The sequence below is a fragment of the Papio anubis genome, chromosome 1 (genome assembly GCF_008728515.1).
Source record: "Papio anubis isolate 15944 chromosome 1, Panubis1.0, whole genome shotgun sequence".
Classification (NCBI taxonomy): Eukaryota; Metazoa; Chordata; class Mammalia; order Primates; family Cercopithecidae; genus Papio; species Papio anubis.
Genome location: NC_044976.1, coordinates 137,223,234 through 137,244,249, shown reverse-complemented (window position 1 = coordinate 137,244,249; position 21,016 = coordinate 137,223,234). Strand labels below are relative to the sequence as shown.

General features: G+C 44.6%; 1 protein-coding gene across 1 annotated transcript in view; it reads left to right on the top strand.

Moving 5' to 3' along the window:
* The window catches only part of CNIH3 (cornichon family AMPA receptor auxiliary protein 3), a 136,319-nt gene that overhangs the window by 64,742 nt on the left and 50,561 nt on the right, over positions 1 to 21,016 (top strand). The window contains exons 2-3 of the mRNA XM_003893055.4: positions 6,397 to 6,465; positions 10,253 to 10,300. Of these exons, the coding sequence (XP_003893104.1) occupies positions 6,397 to 6,465; positions 10,253 to 10,300 (117 nt within the window). The remainder of the gene's footprint in view (positions 1 to 6,396; positions 6,466 to 10,252; positions 10,301 to 21,016) is intronic.

The following is a 21,016-nucleotide window of genomic DNA, read 5'->3' as shown; positions in this document are numbered from 1 at the left end:
GGTTCTTGGTGAGGCTCTGCACAGTGAGCTTCTATGGATCATTGCTTCATGGTCCTGTGGTTGGGGGAACAGGGAGAGGCAATAGGGTGGAAGGTTGGGGCAGCGCCTTTTGGGCTGAACTTGCCTATGCCTAGTGGTGGTAGGGATAGGGTTCAGTGTTCATAGGAACAGCTTCACTTCTAGCGTGTTCTCTGTTTGTAGCTGCCCTCCTTTCTGGACTTCTTGGTGGTTTCCTCTGGCTCTGCCTCTCCTGAAGCCTCCGTCCAAGCTAGTACTTCACTAAGTTCTGATGTCTGCCCATGTATATTGCATTATCTTACTAATATAACTAGATCCTTCTCTTTCCCTCTGGTGCTGCATCTCCTGCAAGACCTCCAATTTTCTACCCCAGAGCCTCACCCTTGCCCCACTTTTTCAGGCAGGACCTGGCCCCCCAGGCAGCGTAGAGGCAATCTGGCTTTCAAGGACCTCAGTTATGCGGCTTGGGGAAGAATGATAGCTCTTGCTTTGTTTCCACTGCTTTGCTGCCAACTTTTCTTACATTTTCTGTGATCACTTAAACCTCCATCTCAAAAGACTGATGAGAAAAAAAGCAGGGGAGATGCCTGATGAGGGAGGGTGAAATACAAAAATAGGGGTGGCTCTGAATATAAATCTGCAGATTTGACAACTTTGATGAAATGGGCCAATTCCTTGAAATCACAAACTGTCAAAGCTCATGTCATAGGAAACAGATAACTGGAATAGTCCTAAATCTATTAAATAAATTGAATTTGTAGTTTAAGCCTTCCTACAGAGAAAACTCAAGTTTTAGAAAAAAATTTAAGTGAAAACCTCTGTGATCTGAGAAGTTCTTAGATCCAAAGAGTTCATAGGTTGAATACCAAAATATGATCCATAAAAGAAAAACTGATAAATGGGATAAACTGTGTTAAAATAAAAAACTTTTGCTCTGAAAAGCATACTGTCAAAAATGAAATGACAAGTCACAGCATAGAAGACAATATTTGCAAATTACATATTTGACAAGGGACTCCTATCCAAAATATATAAAGAATGCTCAAAGATCATCAATAACAAAACAACCAGCTATTTTTGTTTTAAAAGAGAAAATGATTTGGACACACATTTCATCAAAAAAGATGTACAGATGACAGCTAAGCCCATGAAAAATGCTCAGCATCATTAGTCACTGGAGGAATGTAAATTACAGCTGCAGCGATGCCTCGACACACCTACTGAAATGACTCAAAACCGAAACCGGGCCAAAAGAAAACCAAAAACTAAACTGACAGTACTGAGTTCTGGCTAGGGTGTGGAGTAATTGGAACACTCATGTTGCAACTCATGTTGCAACTCATGTGGGAATGCAAACTAGTGCAGCCACTTTGGAAAACAGTTTTGTCAGTTTCTTAGAAATTAAATTGACACTTACCACATGGACCAGCAATCCCCTTATTTGTCCAAGGAAATCGAAGACTTATGTTTAGATAAAAGCCCTTGTGTAGATGTTTATAGAAGCTTTATTCATAATTGTCAAAATCTGGAAACAACCCTAAGGTCCTTTAACAGGTAGATAAATAAACCGTAGTTGATTTATACAATGAAATACTACTCGGCAGTAAAAAGGAATAAACCATTGATATAGGCAACGTGTGGCTTAAACTGTTAAAACGTATGTAAACATATGTATTTACATATGCTTACAAATGAAAGCAGACTCAGAAGCCTACATACTGCATGATTCCATTTTTGTGACTTTCTGGAGAAGGCAAAACTAGAGGGATGGAGAACAGATTAGTGGTTGCTGGGCGGGGGTACAGGGGTGAGACGTGGCGGTGGGGTGTTGCAGGAGGGAATTTTGGAAGTGATAGAACTGTTCTATGTCTTTATTTTGGAGGTGATCGCATAACTGCATTTGTCGAAATTCACAGAACTTTTCACCAAAAAGAGTGAATTTTACTGCATTAAATGCAAAACTGATTTCTAAAACAGGGTTGAGATATGAAATGATCTTATCGTTGGGTTAGCAGTTAAAGTTCACCTACAGTTCAGCAGTTAAACCTGTACTGTCAGTTGCTGGGCTGAAGGGTGCAATGGAGCCTTGTAGGACACACGCAGAGGCTGGTCTGTGCATTCAGCTGAATTAAACTGTGCCGACCATTCATCTGCCCATCCTTACATCATTGTGCTTATCATACTTGCAGTCCCTTGCTGATGCTAAGGCTTAGCTCTAGACAGAAGTCTGCCACATGCAAAGGATGATACTACACTGTAGGGCCCATAACTTCTATCCTCAGACAAGTCAGGAGGCTGAGACTGGGAATCTGTTTATGAATTAGTACTAAGTGGGGGGTAGCCTAACCCCTGCTTCCTCAGGGAAGCTTTGCTTTGGTTCCATGGGGACAGCTGTTCATTCTTCTGTCTGTCTGCTGACTCCTTGTTTACTTTTCTCGGTATTTGGAGACAGAATAATGTAATGGTAACCCTCAGGTTTTAGTGTTAGGCCTTGGTTTGGATCCTGGCACCAAAGAGTGATGTTGGGCAAGTAACTTAACTACTTTGGGCCTCAGTTTCTTCTTCTCTGAAATGGGACCAGTAATAGTGAGGTATGTACTATTATTGGTCCCATTTAATCCTTTGGCTGGTCAAAGGATTAAATGATAAAAGGCATGTGCAGCATATAGCCCAGCAGCTGACATGGTGAGCAGGCTATACATGAGAGCAGTTATTACAATCATCTTGATAGCCCTCATCACACTGTAGCACAGTGGCATGTCTACATGGGGGTCCCCTCCTCCAGACTAGGAACTTGGTGAAGACAGGCACTGATCTTGTTGATTTTTGTGTCTCCACTGGTTAGCCCATTGCCTGTACATAAAGGATGCTGGCTGAATGTTAGGTGAATGGATAGATACATTGGCAAGTAGATATTGGGGGCAGGGAGTCTGAAAGCCTTTGTCCTCATGGGTGCATTGTCATCACATCATCAGAAAGCACCCGTGAAGGACCTCTGATCTCATGGAGCTCAAAGGCATAAGCCACACTTCAGGCCTCCTTCCTCTGCACCATCCTGCAGGTGAGGCGCTGAGCTGGGCCGAGGTAGGGGTCGCCGGCTCTCAGCCTGGCTGAACAGCCCCAGATCCCCATTGGCTCCTCTCTCCTGCTTCAAGCTCCAGCTACCTTTGCTCTATTCAGTCTAGACCCACCTCCCTGCACTCAGACAGGGACATGGGCCCTAGAGCAAGACTGAGGATGAGGATTGTTCACAATGTGGGGGCTTGGCTCCCTTTCCTCCATGGGTGCCCATTCTCCTTGTGGGGCCCTATATGTGGAGGCCTAACAGTTGTGGAGTTCTGCAGCTATCCAGATACTTGCTTTCAGTGACTGGATCAAAATACAGTGAACCGTCTTTATAACTGGATAGATAATAGGCGTCAGGAAAACCGATGTCAGCCTCACAGGAGCTAGGAATGGTGCACTCAGAGCTCTGGCCTTGGTCCTGCTCGGTTTACATTTATATCAGGGTGAATGTGGATGTGGGTATTGACGATACTGTGTTTATTAGGATTTATATAATAGTTGGGAGATAGGTCATGTCTCAAAAGATCAGACCAGCAGAACAGATTGAATAGGGAGGAATTAATCAGGATAAAGATTAGTTCCTGCTCTTAGGCCTCCAAATCCAACAATGCTTGTGCAGAATGAGGTGGACTGAGTTTAACTGAAGCACATGAAAAAGACCTAGGGCCTTTAGGTAATGCAAATTCAGTATAAAGCCAGGAAAGTGATATGGCCACAAAAAAACTAATGACATCAGGCTGCATTAAAAGAAGCGTAGACTATAGAACAGAGAAGGTGAGTGACATCTCTACTGTCCGTGCCTGCCACCCTCACCTTGAATCTAGTGTTTAGTACTGACTGTCACACTTTAGAATGGACATTTACAACCTGAAGCATCCGTGGTGGACAATCAGGATGATGAGGCAGCTTAGTGGTAGTTTGTGTAAACAATGGTTGGAGAGATTTAGCTTGAAGAAGAAAGATTTGCTGGGGTCCCTGTAGCTGACAGTACTTAAAGGGGTTCTTTGTGGAGGAGCTATTTGACCATGCTATGTGCCTCTAAAGCAGTGCTGTCTGATAGCACTTTCTGTGGTGATGGGGATGTTTTATATCTGTGCCGTGTAATAGCTACTAGATAGACAGGGTTGTTGAACAACTAAAATGTATCTATGAACTGAATTTTTAATTTAATTTTCATTAATTAAAAGTTTAAGCTTTAATAAGCTACATGTGGCTAGAGGCTACCGTATTGGAGAGGATAGCTCTAGAGGGCAAATGAAAGAATAGGCTGGGGTCAGCAGATCTTTTCTATAAAAGGCAAAAGAGTAAATATTTTGGGTTTTGTGAGCCTTACAGCCTGTAACTACTACTCAATCCTCCTGTTGCGCAAAAGCAGTGTAGATAAAAGAATAAATGCTACTATATTCCAGTAAACCTTTATGGATACTGAAATTTGAATTTTAATATAAGCTTCACATGCCACAAAATATTCTCCTTTTGGTTTCTTTCAATTATTTTTAAAAAGTGTTAAAAATGTGAAACCCCATCTCCACTAAAAATACAAAAATTAGCCAGGCATAGTGGCACACGCCTGTACCCAGCTACTCGGGAGGCTGAGGCAGGAGAATTGCTTGAGCCCGGGAGATGAAGGTTGCAGTGAGCCGAGATTGCACCACTGCATTCCAGCCTGGCCGACAGAGTGAGATTCTGTCTCAAACAAAAACAAAAATGCAAACTAAAAAACAAAAAAAATAAAACATTCTTAGCTGACAGGTTGAACAAAAATGGGTAGCAGGCTGGAATTTGGCCTTCAGGCTGTAGTTTGCTGACCCTGGCTCAGGCTATGGGTGGAGGCTTCAGGGAGTCATATATTAGTTTAATAAGGAAAGCAATGATTAATTAGAGGTAGCCAGAAATGGAATGAGCATCCTCAGTAAGTGGTGAGTTTCTTGTTCCTGAAGCGTTTAAGTACAGGCTGGATAATTATCTGGCAAGGGATGATATAGAAATGTGTTGGTTTAATACAAGTTATACTGGAATTTTCTTCAAATTCTGTAGGAGGATTGAAATCAGGATGACATATGACTGCTTTAAAATTCTACTTGCTTTGTAGAGGGAAGTTATTTTCTCTTACTTAGTGCTTACTCCCAGCCCCATGTTGCTGGATTGGGGACATATGGGGGTGGGAAGCTGGTTTCCTTGCTTCAGCAATTCTGCCAAGTGTTCAGGGACCCCTGGTATGTGCCTTCCTGGGGAGTTGGTTATGTCTGTTTATTTTATTTTTTTCCTCCTGCCTCAGCTTCCCAAGTAGCTGAGATTACAGGTGTATGCCACTACACCCAGTTAATTTTTGTATTTTTAGTAGAGACAGGGTTTCACCATGTTGACCAGGTTGGTCTAAAATTCCTGACTTCAGGTGATCTGCCTGCCTCGGCCTCTGAAAGTGCTGGGATTACAGGTGACCATGTCTGTTTATTTTCAAAAGGAGAGATTTTATTGGGAGCACCCAAGTCTTCCACACCCTAAGAAAGGACACTCCCCTGGCCAGATCCCACCGTGTTCTATTATTTATTCCTTCGTAGCAGATAAGGGAGCTGTGGTGAGGATGTGGGCTTGCAAACCTTCACCTGTCAGTTAGGTACTTCTGTGGGGGGCCATGCCTCATTCTGTGACTGGAGAAGGTCCTCTCCAGCATTCTTTCCTCCAGGCATATCGGGAAACTGTTGTTCTCTGGGGAGTTCTGAGTCTTCGTCCAAAATGAACTGTAGGACCGGAGTCCAAAGGACTGTACTTTGAAATGCTGACTGCCCAGGAGCCAACCATCCAGGCTTGTGGACTTCTAGAGATTTGGTTATTTCTATTACTGTCAACTCTACTGCCTTGTTTTTCTCTTTTGCCTGTCACCTGACTTCTGTCTGTTTCACTTCCAATCACCTTTTCTGCCCAAATACACACAAATAAAAAATAAATAGCCCCTTCCTGGAAGGAAGGGAGCTAAAAGTAGTGGTTTGAAGTTTTCAATTTTTTGTGCCTTTTTCTAAATCCCAACCTGCCGTCAGCACAGTAGACTTTCTCTGCATCTTTATAAAGCACAGAATACTTAAAAAAAACTTACTGGGGAAAATTTTAAGCATGCACAGTAGACAGAAGAACGTAAGCAACCCCATGTGCTTATTGCCAGCTTCAACACTGGCCAGGTGCTGGCCAATCTCATGCCATCTACAGCCTCTTCCTTTATCTTGTATTATTTGGATGCAAATCCACAGAAGCTTTGGACATGGTGTGTTGACTCAGGTGTGCACTAACACCTCAAATCTCTGTATTCTGTTTCAGATAATTGCCTTTGATGAGTTAAGGACGGATTTTAAGAGCCCCATAGACCAGTGCAACCCTGTTCATGCGGTAAGTAGCGGGTGCTGGTGAGAGGAAGGTGCTGTCACCCCAGGCTACCCAGGGCCTAGGAAGGAGGGTGAGAATGTGAATGATTTGTGTAAAGAACATGCTCGCCCTCACTGTGCCTCTCTACCTGGCTCAAGGTTGTGGAGGAGCCTTCTCATTCTTGAAGTGTGCTGAGGTCTTGAGATATGTTGCAAATCAGGTGTGACTGTCCCCGTAACCCAGGGGAATAGTCTACTGTGCTGTGGCCCTTGAGTCCTCAAAGCCTGGTGCTCATGTGTTTTGGTTACTCATCCTTAAACAAGGACAGAGGCTCCATGTTGGCCAACATGCTTGCAGGCACGTGAGCACCATGAGTGGATGTCCGTGCTGCACTCTCCACTTGGGCACCAGGTTTCTCAGGTGGAGATGTGGAGGGTGGGTTAATGCACAAAGTCCCTAGCACCATATCCATCACCCAGAAAGCATTCATCTCAGGTGGTTCTGTGGGTCTGAGGTCAGCTCACCTCTGCCTGGAGAATTTGGTGCAATCTGAGTGTCCTGGTCTGGGTTCGAGATGTGAAAGGCCACCTGCCCCAGCATGCGTGGCTCCTGGCGTCTTCCTGCTTGTCTGGCTTGGCAGGCCCTACATGCTGCCCTTCCCCTGTGCCCTGGCTGTGCCTCCGACTGGGAGCTTCTGCATGGATGCTGGGTGGCAATGGGTGTTTTGGCTGTTTGTTTCCCTGGTCAGTGCAGTCCATGTCCCAGAGCCAGGGACCAACCCTGTATGTGGACAGAGCCTTTTCCAAACTTACTCCAGACCTGCTCTTCTGAGTTCAAAGGGTGGTGCACACACAGTTCATTCGAGTATGTTTCTCAATCCAAATTCACTGGTCCTCTGTTTAGTTGAAGTTCCTTCCAGGCCATGGTTTCCAGCACTAAGGCAACTTTTTGCCTCTTGGAGTAGCTTTGTTGACCTTTTCAGCCAGAAGTTGTAGAGAAAACAACAGGCTCTGCTAGCATGATACCATCTTAGCCTGGAATGTTTATGGCGTCATTCAGCAGGGACAAAGAGGTCTCTTATCCTTAGCTGCAGGCCCCATGAAGAAGGATATGCTTTTAGGGAGGTACCACAATACCATATGGAAGAACCAGGATTCAGTGTCCCCTTCTATAAAGTAGAGAGTTATTACTGGATTTGTTGTTGTATTTTGAGTTTTTACTTTGTGCTAGGAACTTTATATACATAATCTGTAATTCTTACAATAATGCTGCGAGACAAACATCATTAACCCAATTTATAAACCACTAAATGGACTCTTTTGTACAGGGATTTATAGGTCATGAGTGCTGGAGCTAGGACTTGAACCCAGGCTTACCTGTCTCCAAAGTCTGCCATCCTACCATCTACCGTGTGTTGCCTCTTTTAAGAGACCTGATTTTATAATATCTGAGGCCCACTTTGGCGTCAAATTTTTTGATTCCATGAAATAGAGCCGAACTCTTTCAAAGCAAATTTTGATGCAAGTTTAAAGAACCTGCAAGATCCACTTTAACACTTACTGTATTTCATGAACTTATAACTATTAAAATCCATTTTGTTTCCATCTGCCAGCCTCACCATGCATCTGGGATAATTTGGATCTGCCAGGCCTGAAAGGTTTCACTCTGGGTCTCATGTCTTTCTGGATGTTTTTGTGTTTGGCACCGACATTACATGCCTGGTCTGTCAGTATCTACCAGGTGCAGTGAGCGACTCTAGTCTGAGAGACCTTCATTTAGGAATGCCAGGGAAGACAAGAGCCTACTTTCCTTCCTTCTAATTGTTTGGGCTCAAATTAATAGGCAGCTCACTTAGAACACCCAAAGTTTTCTTGTCTGATTCCAGGGCAAATGCTAGGGAAGGAATTTGTCCTACCGCTCAGTTCCATCATGCAGATTCCATGCTGGGTTGCAGGTGATTGGTTAAACCACAAAATATTTTTGTGGAACCCTTTCCATCTCACTATGGCAAAGAATAAGGAAATTTAGACAGAATAAAGAAAATCAGGACTAGTATATGCTCTCCAGGGAGCTTCTGTGAAAGGCCAGTGCAGGAATATAGTTTGCACATAGTAGGTGCTCCATAGCTATTTGTCGATTAAACAGTGGATGAATATTGAAGTGGTGGCATAGAAGTTAAATCTCAATTCACTTTTTTTACTCCTATTATTAAAGGCACACTTCTAATTAGCTAACTGATTAATTAAGGAGCCTGGGCCCTATGAAGTTCATGAACAGAATAAGACTCTAGATGCCCCATGAGGAAAACTCTTGTCTCGGATTGAAAACAAAAACAAAAACAAATAAAAACCCTAAATGGAAGACTGCTAGACACATTTTCCCAGTTCTTATGTTGTTACTCCCTGGCAGGAAGTTAAATGCTTCAGATGCCTCTTTTAATTCTTCTGCGAGCTCTTAGACCTCTATAGAGCCCCCAGAGCAGCATTTCAGACTCAGGTGGCTTAAAAAAGCTACTTCACTGATTGGTGACTCCAGCCCTGGAAGGACTTGTGTGTCACAAATAACTGCTGATCCGTATGATGCGTCTCTCAATGAGGGCATGAGGCCCATTTGGATTTAAGATGCCCTGAAGCTCCCAATATTGTTGGGCCCTGTGGGATGGAAAGGAGGAGGAATGCTCTGTTTTACTCCTCGTTTCTCATGTTTTCCCTTCCTTTTACCAGCAGGGCATTCATTACTTTAAAGTAATGGTAGATGTTGTCCTTCAGTGGCTCTGGTTTGCTGGAAAAGGAGCTAGTGTGTGTCTTGTAGCATTACATTTCATGCGTATGTGCACATAAGTGTGTGTGCTTGCATGTGCACATGTGTGAGGAGGATGCAGTGTGTCTTTCCAGCCATGTGGACACTAATTTGTCCAGATGTGGGCTCCTTCCTCTGGGCTTAAAGGATGCACAGGAATCACTATATTTACTATATTTATGATTTAATTAGGGAAATGAAGTGTCCCAGCCACCTGTCCTTTCCAGATCCACGAGGAATCTCATTACCATTCCATCTATGGCAACCAAATTGCCTCAGTAATGAAGCACCGGGAGACGCCACAGCTGTGTTCAGTGTGGCTTTGGAAATCGTTAAAGTCATTGAAGGAAAAGGGAGGCAATAGCATTTAGTGCATGAAGTGGGCATCATCACCTGCCCAGCCACAGGCCATCATCTCATCTTCCCTTGGCAGTGAGCCAGGCCTTGATAGACTCGAACTTCTTAAAAAGCCTTAGCCTGGGGGCATCACTGGTGTCTAATTTAGTAGGGAGATTGCTTCCGCCAAGTAGACTCACTTTAGAAAAATGAAATCAGCAGGCAGAGAACTTGTCTACCTTAGATACTAATGAGGGCACATACGCTCTTCGAGACCCAAGTGGGAAGGCCTCCTGGGAGGGCCGGCTGCAGGCTTTAGGATGTTCCGTTAGCACGAGGTACCATTCGGCAGTTTGACCACCTTATGTGTACATGGAGGCTGAGAGAGACTTTGTAGATAGAAGAACAGAAATCCATGCTGGACTGAGAGGGAAGGTGAGCCCATGCTGTTTGCTGGGAGAGTTCTGTTAAGAGCAAATGACCATGACAAGGTACAGGGAAGAAAGTCAGAAACTCTTAGAAAAAGCCATTGGGTGGGAGAATGCTGGCCATGTGCCCATGAGGGCTCTCTGATGGGTTCTGCCTCCGCTTTTGGGGCTGATTGTAGGGCCTTCTCATGCTGTTTTAGCAGAACCCCTAACCTCCCCTCTCGTTTCTTTCTTGTGCATCCTGATAGAGGGAACGGCTGAGGAACATCGAGCGCATCTGCTTCCTTCTGCGAAAGGTCAGTGTGGCAGCTTCATGCTGGAGGATGGAGGATCACATGGTGGTGGGTAGGCACACAGTGAAAGAGGCCGGTGAGGCTGAGTGCCTGCTCCAGTCCCGTCCACCAGGAAGGCAAATGGTGGCAGGGAAAGGGGGAGGTGGGAGCAAGTGATCAGTTCTTTGGAAACCTCCAGAGACAAGAGGAGCTAATTAAAGGAGGTGGCCATCAATCAAAGTGTCAGGACAGCACTGGATATTTGCGAGTGCCCTCTGATTGGAGTTGGAAGCTCTTTATCTTTGCATGATGATGGATGGCATTTCCAGCTGCTATTACCACAGAGCCTTTGTTCCTGTCTGGGGCTGGTCTCAGGAACACTCCCTGCCGACCTTGGGAAGTTTTTAACTAGATGCTGGGTTTCCTTTGAGGTTGTAGCCTGTCACTCAGCTTTGCAATTTGATTGTCAGCATCACTGGGAATGCTGAATGGGTGGGATGAGGGGGTGTTATTAAAGGCAGAGTCACGTCGTTCAGAGAGTTGCTCTGAATGGATGGGTAGCACATTACAGCTTCCCCAGACTCATTCAGGAAGCGCATGTGGGCACACACAGTTAAAGCTTGGTATTTAGCATAGCTGTGTGCCATAGCTGGGGGCCCCTGTGTCTCTTTCCCAGGCAAGTGTGTGCTTTTTGCAGCAAAATGTGGAGAACGGCAACTTGCCGGTAAAATAACCAAAGGACGTCCCTAACCTCTCTGTACAGAGTGGATGAACTACAGGCCATACGAAAGCCACCTGTCAGCCCAAAAGGAGTTTTTGAGCCTTATATGAATAGGACAGAAATAAAATGTTATGCCAACGTTGATAGAAGGGGAAAATACTTTGCAAGGTTTTAAAGGTTTTTTTCTGTATTTTAGTAATGATACCTTTCATTGAGAGAGAGCTTAAAGAAGCAGCCAATTATTTTTCTAGCTAATTACTTGTCCTTTAGTATCTTCTAAGAGAGTCAGTGCATTAGAATCCCATATCTTGTATGATACAGCAGGGAAATGTGCTTGGATAAAACCTATATATGAAAATATTTGTGATCCAAGGAATAAAGAATGATTAGGAAAATAGCAATATGAATTCATAAATTTATAAATTATTTTTCCAGATAATATCTTGGATACCCATAACCTGCTCCAGCCGGTGCTTCTATAGTCTCTGGTTTGTTCTTTAAGACTTGACAGCTAAGTGACATAGAATGGATCAAGACAAAATCAAAGTTTTGCCTTTCAGACTCCAAGTTGCCACTTTCTCTCCCATCCTCAATATATTGTCCTGTATTCTCTGACAGAACAATGTTCCATATCCATCACCTTTTAGCCTTGCTTATTCTTTTATACTGCTTGACCCACTGACTCTGGCCAGGTAGCAGGCAATGGCCAAGGTCCTGTGGCCCACAGACTTGCAGCCCTGGACATTTTAAAGGTCAGAGCCAAGGGTATGAAAGTAAGCACACTATGCAAGAATTAGTGTTACTTTTTGCAAATTTGCATATTGTTTGCATAAGTTTTTTTAAACAATAAACTGAGGCATTTTACTCCAAGAAACTCTATACTCTACCTTTTCCTGCCTTTTGCCCCTTTCATTTGTACATGCTCCTTTCTTCCATGCCTCTGCCTCTGCTGCAGCTTCTGGGAGGTCAAGTGCAGTTGTTGTTCATGGTCATGCAAAATACTAGGGAGAAAAGGTAGACATCAGAGGACATGAGCCAGTGACTTCAAGACTTTAGGTGTTGTGACTGCGTGATCACACCTTCTGCAGCCTGACAGTTTTCTTGCTCCCACGGGGAGTGGCACTGGAGTGGCCAGCACCTCTGCACTAACTCAACGCAGAAATAAGCCATGTACCTACAACTTTATTTATTTATTTGAGACAGGGTCTTGCTCTGCCACCCAGGCTGGAGTGCAGGGGTGCAATCATAACTCACTGCAGCCTTGAATTCCTGGGCTCAAGTGACTTTCCCACGTCGGCCTCCTGAGTAGCTGGAACTGCAGGCATGCACCACCATACCTGGCCGACTTTTTTATTTTTTGTAGAGATTGGTTCTTCCTTTGTTGTCCAGGCTGGTCTCAAACTCCTGGCTTCAAGTGATGCTCCCATCTTGGCCTCTCGAAATGACAGAATTACAGGGATGAGCCACCATGCCCAGCCCAGCTTGCTTGCTTTCTTTGTGGAATCTCCCTCCTCCTCCAGTCCTCTTGCCCTAAGCACATCTACTTTTAACAACTGGTTGTTAGTTCTTCTGTGTGCCCTGGATACCTGAGGTTGTTTTCAGTGATGTCATCATTGTTACAGGACCACCAGCTTCATACCAGGACCACCAGCTTTGCACCCTTGCACAGTAACAGACCAATACACTGAGACGATGGGAGTTGCAGCAGAGAAGGAGCTTAATAATTGTATGGCAGCCAAATGAGGCATGAGGGAGTCTCAAATCCCCCTCCTCCAGAAGTTTTGGGCTGGAATTTTAGAGGGAATTTTGGTGGGTAGTGGGCTGAAGAACAGGGGGTTGCTGATTGATTAGGGCATGGGAGATGAAATCATAAGGAAGTAGAAACTTCATTCTTGTCCTAAGTCAGTTCCTTGGAGGGAGTCCACAGATGGCTGGTGTCAGTGGGCCTGATGGAATCAGGATCTAGAAAATATCTCAAATGGGAAACTTGAGGTTTTTGAGGATTTTAATGTTAAAGATGTTATGTATAGATGTTAGGACCTCGTGACAGAGGCGATGGGACTTTCAAGCAGTACGCGGCTATAAGGAGGTGGGCTGCAGGGCAAGCTGGTTAATGCTTAGTTATGCTTCTGTTTAAAGCTTATGCTTTTGTTAAAAGTTGAGCAATTTTGTTTTATTAATTTAATGAGGATCATTTCAACATAATTTCTTTCTGAATGTAATTTCAAATTATAGGTACTTCTGTCTGTCTGGCCCTTGAGGTCTGGCTGTGGCTCATGTGTTGTTTAGCTTAAGTTGGTAATACTATTCTCCCAAAGGCATTTAGGTCCTGGGCATGCAGGTCTGTCTTCTCTCACTGCAATGCCAGTTCTGGGTGGTCAGCAATTTTGTTTCATTCACCATCATAGGTTGTGACATAGAATGTAGAGCAATGCACAGCCCATTGAAGGTGCTTAGCGAGTATTGACTAAGTAAGTGAATGAATGAGTGCCAACTTTCTGGCACTTCTGTCATCTAAATCCTTCTTCTTGGAAACACTGGCTTAGTCAATAATCTTTCCATTTCTTCATTTTAGTACTGTCCATGACATAGTACAAATTTTACATATTTTACTACATTTATTCCTTATATAAGATTTATAGGCCAGGCATGGCGGCTCACACCTGTAATCCCAGCACTTTGGGAGGCCGAGGTGGGCAGATCACCTGAGGTCAGTGACCAGCCTGGCCAACATGGTGAAACCCCCACAAATTAGCTGGGCATGGTGGTGGGCGCCTGTAATCCCAGCTACTCGGGAGGCTAAGGCAGGAGAATTACTTGAACCCAGGAGGTAGAGGTTGCAGTGAGCCAAGATCGCGCCATTGCACTCCAGCCTGGGCAACAACAGCGAAACTGTCTCTCAAAAAAAAAAAAAAAAAAAGATTTGTATTTAAAAATTGAAATTAACTCAATATTACATTCATTATTGACACAGAAGATCTCTGACCTACAGTGTCTTCTGTCTGATTTTCTTCCATAATGCTTATACCCTCTGCCCCCTTGTAGTCTGTATTTCAACCATCCTAATATCTGCTCTCAGCCAATTCTGGGACCTTTATATTTGGAAGGTTTTGGTGAAGTGCGCAAACTTCTACTGCTTCCAAATCCTGCCTCTCTCCTTATTATCCTTGTAACTCACAGTGTGTGCCTCAGTGTGACTGTAAACTAGGGGTGAAAATAACAGGACCGTGCTCATACAGGTGTGTGAGAATTAAATGAGATAATATGGTACATCTGGCCCATAAGTGTACAATGCATATTAAATGTTATTATTATCATCCTGACCCTTAGATTCTACCTAAAACCCTTTATAACATCACTAAGCACACACTTGGCCAGCCGAGATAATCCTTGGCTGGTTGCACCCCCGCTTAGCATCCCCTCCCGTTTTCTTAGGTAAGTGCCGTTTGGTGTTTGAGCAGCATCACAAGGTGGGCCGGCCTAGGTCTCCTCCCTCCTGTCTCTCTCATTTCGAATGGGCTTCTGAGTTCTGATTCCCAAGCTGTGAGCATGTGTTGGGGATGGCGGGGAGGGTTAATGGGTCTAGTTAGCAGCACCACCTTCTGGGAACTGCACCTTCCAAGAATTTCTTGGAACTAGCCTCCTAAACATCCTAGAATGTGATGCATCTCAGCAGCTGATTGTTGTTAAACCACCTCCTCAGCTTTCTTGGGAGAAAGGAAGGGATTTTCAAAGTGGATCCATTTTTAGCTCTGTAATTATCAGAAAATGTGTTCTTTGGGTAATTGTCTGAACTGCAGGATTCTTGTGTTGACTTGTGCTCATGATTCATTTTTCTTGTGGCAAGAGCCACTTGCCTCTTGAGCAACTCTCCCCACCAGGGCACATCATAAGCTCTGTGGGGCCCCTACAAAGTGCAGGTTTGGGAGCAGGAAGCATCCTGGAAGGCAGAGGTTGGTGTGATTGCTGCTTTCGGGCATATAAAGGATTCTCATGGGGAGGGGCTGACTCCTGTTGCATCTGCAAGTTTAGCGAGTGGTTCGAGGAAATTATCTTAAATGTGAGCTCAAATGATTGGTATGAGAATAAGGAGAAACGTGCTTCATCAGTGGTAGTCATCAAACTTTGGGACTGGTTGTGAAATGTTCACATCCCTTAGACCAAGTTACGTTTTTTTATTTTTATTTTTCATTTTTTGAGACAGAGTCTCACTTTGTCATCCAGGCTAAAGTACAGTGGCACGATCTCGGTTCACTGCAACCTCTGCCTCCCTGGTTCATGTGATTCTCCTGCCTCGGCCTCCTGAATACCTGGGACTACAGGCATGTGCCACGACGCCGGGCTGATTTTTGTATTTTTAGTAGAGGTGAGGTTACATCATGTTGGCCAGGCTGGTCTCAAACTCCTGACCTCAGGTGATCCACCCACCTCGGCCTCCCAAAGTGCTGGGATTACAGGAGTGAGCAACCGCACCCAGGCCCTTAGATCAAATTAGACAAGTTTGTACCTGAGATGATTTTGAGTTAGACTGAGCCTGCCCAATGTCAGGGGCATTTAGTTGTATAGTTTGGGATGTCCCTTCTGGCTTGACAATTCTGTGATTCTCCAGTTCATGTCCCAATTTCCCCAAGAATTTGTCTGTTCCCACTGCAGGTTTTCCCTGACATTTGTGGATGTAAAAAGCTGTAGTGGGGGGATTATTTTCATTCTCTCATTGGGCTTTCTCATCACCACATGGAGGAGAAGGGCATGTGGGTAGGATTTGGGGGTGAGTGGGCCGTTGAGTTCACTGGGGAGCCTGGTGGGAAGGGGCAGGTGCTCCAGGTTTAGTATTGGAAATGTAGTGGTGATATGACCATAGCTGTTCCCACTAATGGGCACCTGTGTCTGTTCCTTGTTAAAGCTTCCCAGAGCCACAGCTCTGTCTTATGGAGGAGTTATGATGTGAAGTGAGGCTGCCAGTAGCAGCCTGAACCCACTGCAGAAATTCCATGATGTGGTTCTGAAAGCAGGGGTTGGAGGAGATGGGGCGTGGATATGACACTTTCGCAGTGAAAAGTCAGTCTTGTTAAATGAGGATATTGCATTATTATTAATGCTTCCTTACCCTCCCCTCTCTCCAGGACTGTCTACATAATTGGCAGGGCCTTGTGAAAAATGGCAATGTGAGGCTCCATGTCGGAAACTGATGGCAAACATTCAACCAAAGGTGGGGCTCTTCCCAGCACAAGGCCTTGTGCAGCTGCACAGGTCACAGGCCCCTGAAGCAACTGAGCCTGGTCTCCGTGACCTTTGCATTATGATTTTGCTGTTCTTCCTCCTATAAGCCGAGTATATTTCCTCTCCCCACTGATACTTGGCTCTGTCGGGTGGATTTGTTCACTGCAAAGTGGGCAGGCGTGGGAGTGTGTGTCCAGGCTGTGAGAGTCATTGGACATTTCTGTTCTCCCTTCTGAAATTCTGTCATTGACAAGACCAATCCACTAGTTCAAGGAGGATGAGAGGCATGGGGAACCTACCTGAGCCCACCTGTATCTCAAGGCCAAGCCTGCTAGAGCCAGTGACTGCCAACCATCCTTTAGATGTGTGAGCAAGTATAAATGGTTATTGTTTTAAGGCACTGTATTTTGGAATGATTTGTTACATAATATTCTTATGGCAACATTCCTGACATGCGTGGATATAAAAAGCTGTAGTGGACGGATTATTTTCATTCTCTCATTGGGCAGCGTATCTTAGCTCCTGGTATCTCATTGATACCATAAGCATGTGGCACTTCTATAAGGGGAAAACTTTTTTCTTAAAGTGATGTTATTCTTTGCCAGAGTTCAGCCATTTGTTCACTCTACACATTTACACATAGATGGTTCAAGCTTTGTTCAAATTTCTTTGACCTAAGTGGGGGCTACTAAGTACATTTATAAACCAGAACTTAGGGAAAGACCCATGTTGCTTTGGTGCACAGTATTTGTCATGTGCTAACAACCAGGAAGGGCTGGGTGCAGTGGCTCTTGCCTGTAATCCCAGCGCTTTGGGAAGCAGGAGGATTGCTTGAGCCCAGGAGGTTGTGATCAGTGTGGGTAACATAGTGAGACCCCCATCTCTACAAAAAATAAATAAATAAAAATAAAATAAAATTAGCCAGGCGTGGTGGTGCATACCTGTAGTCCCAGCTGCTCAGGAGTGGGAGGGGGAGGTGGGAGGATCACTTGAGTCCAGGAGGTTCAGACTGCAGTGAGCCAAGGTCGTGCCACTGCACTCCAGCCTGGGTCAGTGTGAGACCCTGTCTCTAAATAAACAACAACTGGGAGGAATGGAGAAGATGTTGCCTTTTTTTTTCTCCTAATTACTGGCACTCCTCGCCGCAAGGGATTGATTGGATTTCAGTTCTTTTTAGCTATCAATATGGTTCTTCCTACAGGGCTCTGGAGGGAATGGCATATTTTAATTGAGGGACATGAAAGGGACAGTGAAAAGGGACACATAAACTCCGAGGCAGTTGTGTGGAGTGCCTTAGAGAGACCATCGTTGATGTAGAAGTTTTCCAGATCAGAATTCTCCGTTTCTTGGGGGGATTTCTAAAGCATGGAAATAGTGATGCCGACTACTCTATGCCTTTAAAAGTGTTAACTCCTTTAATCTCACAACAACCCTATGAAGTAGTCATTATTAAAAGCCACACTTAACAGAAAAGGAAATTGAGGCTTAGAGAGATTAAGTATATATCCGAGAGTCTCCTGTTTCTTAAGTGGTAGAGCTGGGATTTGAAGGCAAGCCCATGTGACCAGAGTCCACATTTCTAATCACCACATTATAGGGGAGATTGTTGCTTCTTTTCAAAACATGCCCCTTAAGGACCACCGCTACAGTAACATGGCTCAGCTATTTTAAAGGGAAGCTATGGATACTGAAACCACATAGTGCCTCAGAGAGCCTATAAGATGCTTGGCTCACTATCGATGGGTCCAAGTGGATTCTTTTAAGGCTCTTTTTCTAATTTCATTTAACTTCTTTGTAGGGTAATTCACCCCTGGAGGGAATATTTGAAGAAAAGTAAAAATATCCTGGAACAAAAGTTGTAACTAGTTCAGAAACCCGTGTCTCGTGCATAATTTATATTCAGACACTTTCCGTGGCAAACTCCTTGTTAGCCAGAGGGAAAGAAGGAACATTTTCCTTGATGTGTAAACAGTGGTGCTATGCTGAACCAGAAGTTGGAGGGGACATGTCCTCACCTCACTCCTCCCGTAGGGCCGCAGCAGGCAAACTGAAGGACTTTACAAACAAATCCCTAACACATGGGCACTGGCTTTTCACTGGGGATCTGGGTAGCTGGTTGGCCCTATCCTTATTAGTTCTCTATTGTCCTGATAATAAGGTATCGAACCAGTTTACAGCAAACACCATTTATTTCTCATGAGTCCATGGGTCATGTGGTCAGTTCTGTTGATCTTGGCTGCACTTGGGCACAGGGGATGTTCTTCTGGTCTTGGCTGGACCTCATTCTTGTATCTGGTGGGCTGCAGGCCATTAGCTCATCTCAGTCAGCCTCAGCCACATCTCATCCTCCAGTGACCACCTGAGGCTTATTCTCCTGGTGTCATAGAGAAGCAAGAGAAGTGGAAATGTGCAAGCACGTTTTCAAGCTTTGGTCAGCGTGGAGGCGCTACAAAGTTAAGGGCAAAGGATGTGGATATTCTTCAGTGAGACCTTGCTGCCTTGATTGTGAAAATTCCTATGCTAGGATCCTATCAGGAAGTAGCAAATGTTAGAGTCTGCTGGTCTCCAGTATTCGTCATTAATGGAACTGATGGTTTCTAATTTTTTTTTGCTTATCAAGAGCGCCTCTGGAGATGTTTCAACATATATCTGCTTAAGAATCACTTCTAGAAGTTCTGCTCTGGGAGTTCTTGGGAGGCTCCAGTCATCTGTATTTTGAAAATGCCCCGTGGAGGGGCCACGGTAGAGAAACACTGTGGGAAATATTTGGTGACTTGAGTATTTGGTAGATGTTCTGGTGATTCCTAAGCAGTGCCAGGATGGCTCCCCAGGGTCTGGAGAACTGGATCTGTGGAGGAGGAGAGGGGAGGGAGAAGAGCTTCCACCCAGAGAAGTTGACAGTAGACAGATGTTACAAGCTGCCAGCTCCTTTGCAAACAGCCCAGGATGATCTGAGCCCTGGACTTGAGGAGCATTTCCACAACTTGCTATGTCCTGGCTGTGTGTAGAGAGAACACCTTCCTTGCCTGAGACACAACAGAAGGTTGCTTTTGAGATGAATGTGGGGCCGTCACAACCAGTTTCAAAAAGTAAAGAAGTCCAGCAGCCCTCATGGCAGCAGGAGGAGAAACCCTAAAATCATCAGGGACCTTAGGATGCATCACTGAGAGGGTCCCTAAACCTGGCTGTGCCTCACATTGAATCTGGATCGATGATTAAACATACGACTCTGAAAGGCAGGTTCCTATCCACCCAGGATAGTTAGTTTTATCTGTCACCTTGGCTAGGTCATGGTGCCCAGATATGTGATCTAACATTGTTCTGGTTGTTTCTGTGAGGGTGTATTTTTTGGATGAGATTAACATTTAAATCGGACTTTCATTATATGAAAAAGACACATGCACATGCGTTTATAGCAGCATAATTTGTAATTACAGAATTATGGAACCAACCTAAATGCCCATCAGCCAATGAGTGGAAAGAAAATGTGGCATGTATGCACCATGGAATACTACTCAGCCATGAAACGGAATGAAATAATGGCCTTTGCGGCAACTTGGCTGGAACTGGAGGCCATTATTCTAAGTGAAGAAACTCAGGAATGGAAATCCAAATATCATATGTTCTCACTTATAAGTGAGAGCTAAGCTATGAGGATGCAAAGGCATAAAAATGATATAATGGGCTTTGGGGATTTTGGGGGAAGAATGGGAGGGGGCTGAGGAATAAAAGACTACACATTGGGTACAGTGTACACTGCTCAGGTGATGTGTGCACCAAAATCTCAGAAATCACCACTAAAGAACTTATCCATGTAACCAAGCACCACTTGTTCCCCAAAAACTATTGACATAAAATTAAAGAAATAAATTGGACTTTGAGTAAAGCACATTATCATCCCTTCTGTGGGTGGGCCTCACTCAATCAGTTGAAGGCCTTACTAGAGCAGAAAGACCCAGCTCTCCTGAGCAAGAGGGGATTTGGCCAGCAGTCGACTTTCAGACCTCAACGGCAACATTGACTGTTCCCTGGGTCTCCGGCCTGCCAGCCCACTCTACAGATTTTGAACTTACCAAATCTCTACAGTTGCATGAGCCTATTCCTTAAAATCTCTCTCTCTCTCTCTCTAAACACACACATACACACACACACATGTGCACACACACATACATACACACACACCCTGTTGGTTCTGTTTTCCTGGAGAGCCCTAACTAATGCACTCCCCTCAATACTGGTAAGTTCAGGTTCAGTAGGTTTACAGAGAGGCCTGGAACTGCTGTGAACTGAACCTTCATAGCAACCTTGTGAGTTGGGTGAAATTATCTGCTCACCAGATGGTTAGTACCTTGTTCAAGGTCACCCAGCTCATAGGTCTGGTCCCCGAGTCCATGTTCACAGTCTTCGACCCTTGCTGCTTCCAATTCCTCACATTCATAGGAGTCAGTTATTTTCCATAACTTTACAGAGCTTGTTACCACTACCCTAGGGGCCAGTCTCTGCAGGGCCAGCGAAAAGAATGATGATCACTTAGGCTCTCCCGTAGTCTCCACAGACCATGTGGACCAGATGAAAGTAGGCTGGTCCCCTTACTGCATTCATCGGCAGAGGCAGAGCAGATTCTCACAGCCTGACCTTCTCAGCAATAAAGATTTATGGACTCTTGGGAGTTTTGCTATGAGAAGTCACCAAATCATTGATTGTTCTGACAGAAACAATTTGGGTTTTCATAATATCCTTCTCCTGTCATTAACGTAACAAGGAACTCTGGGATTGTAGGATGTGCGAGAGTCAGGAAA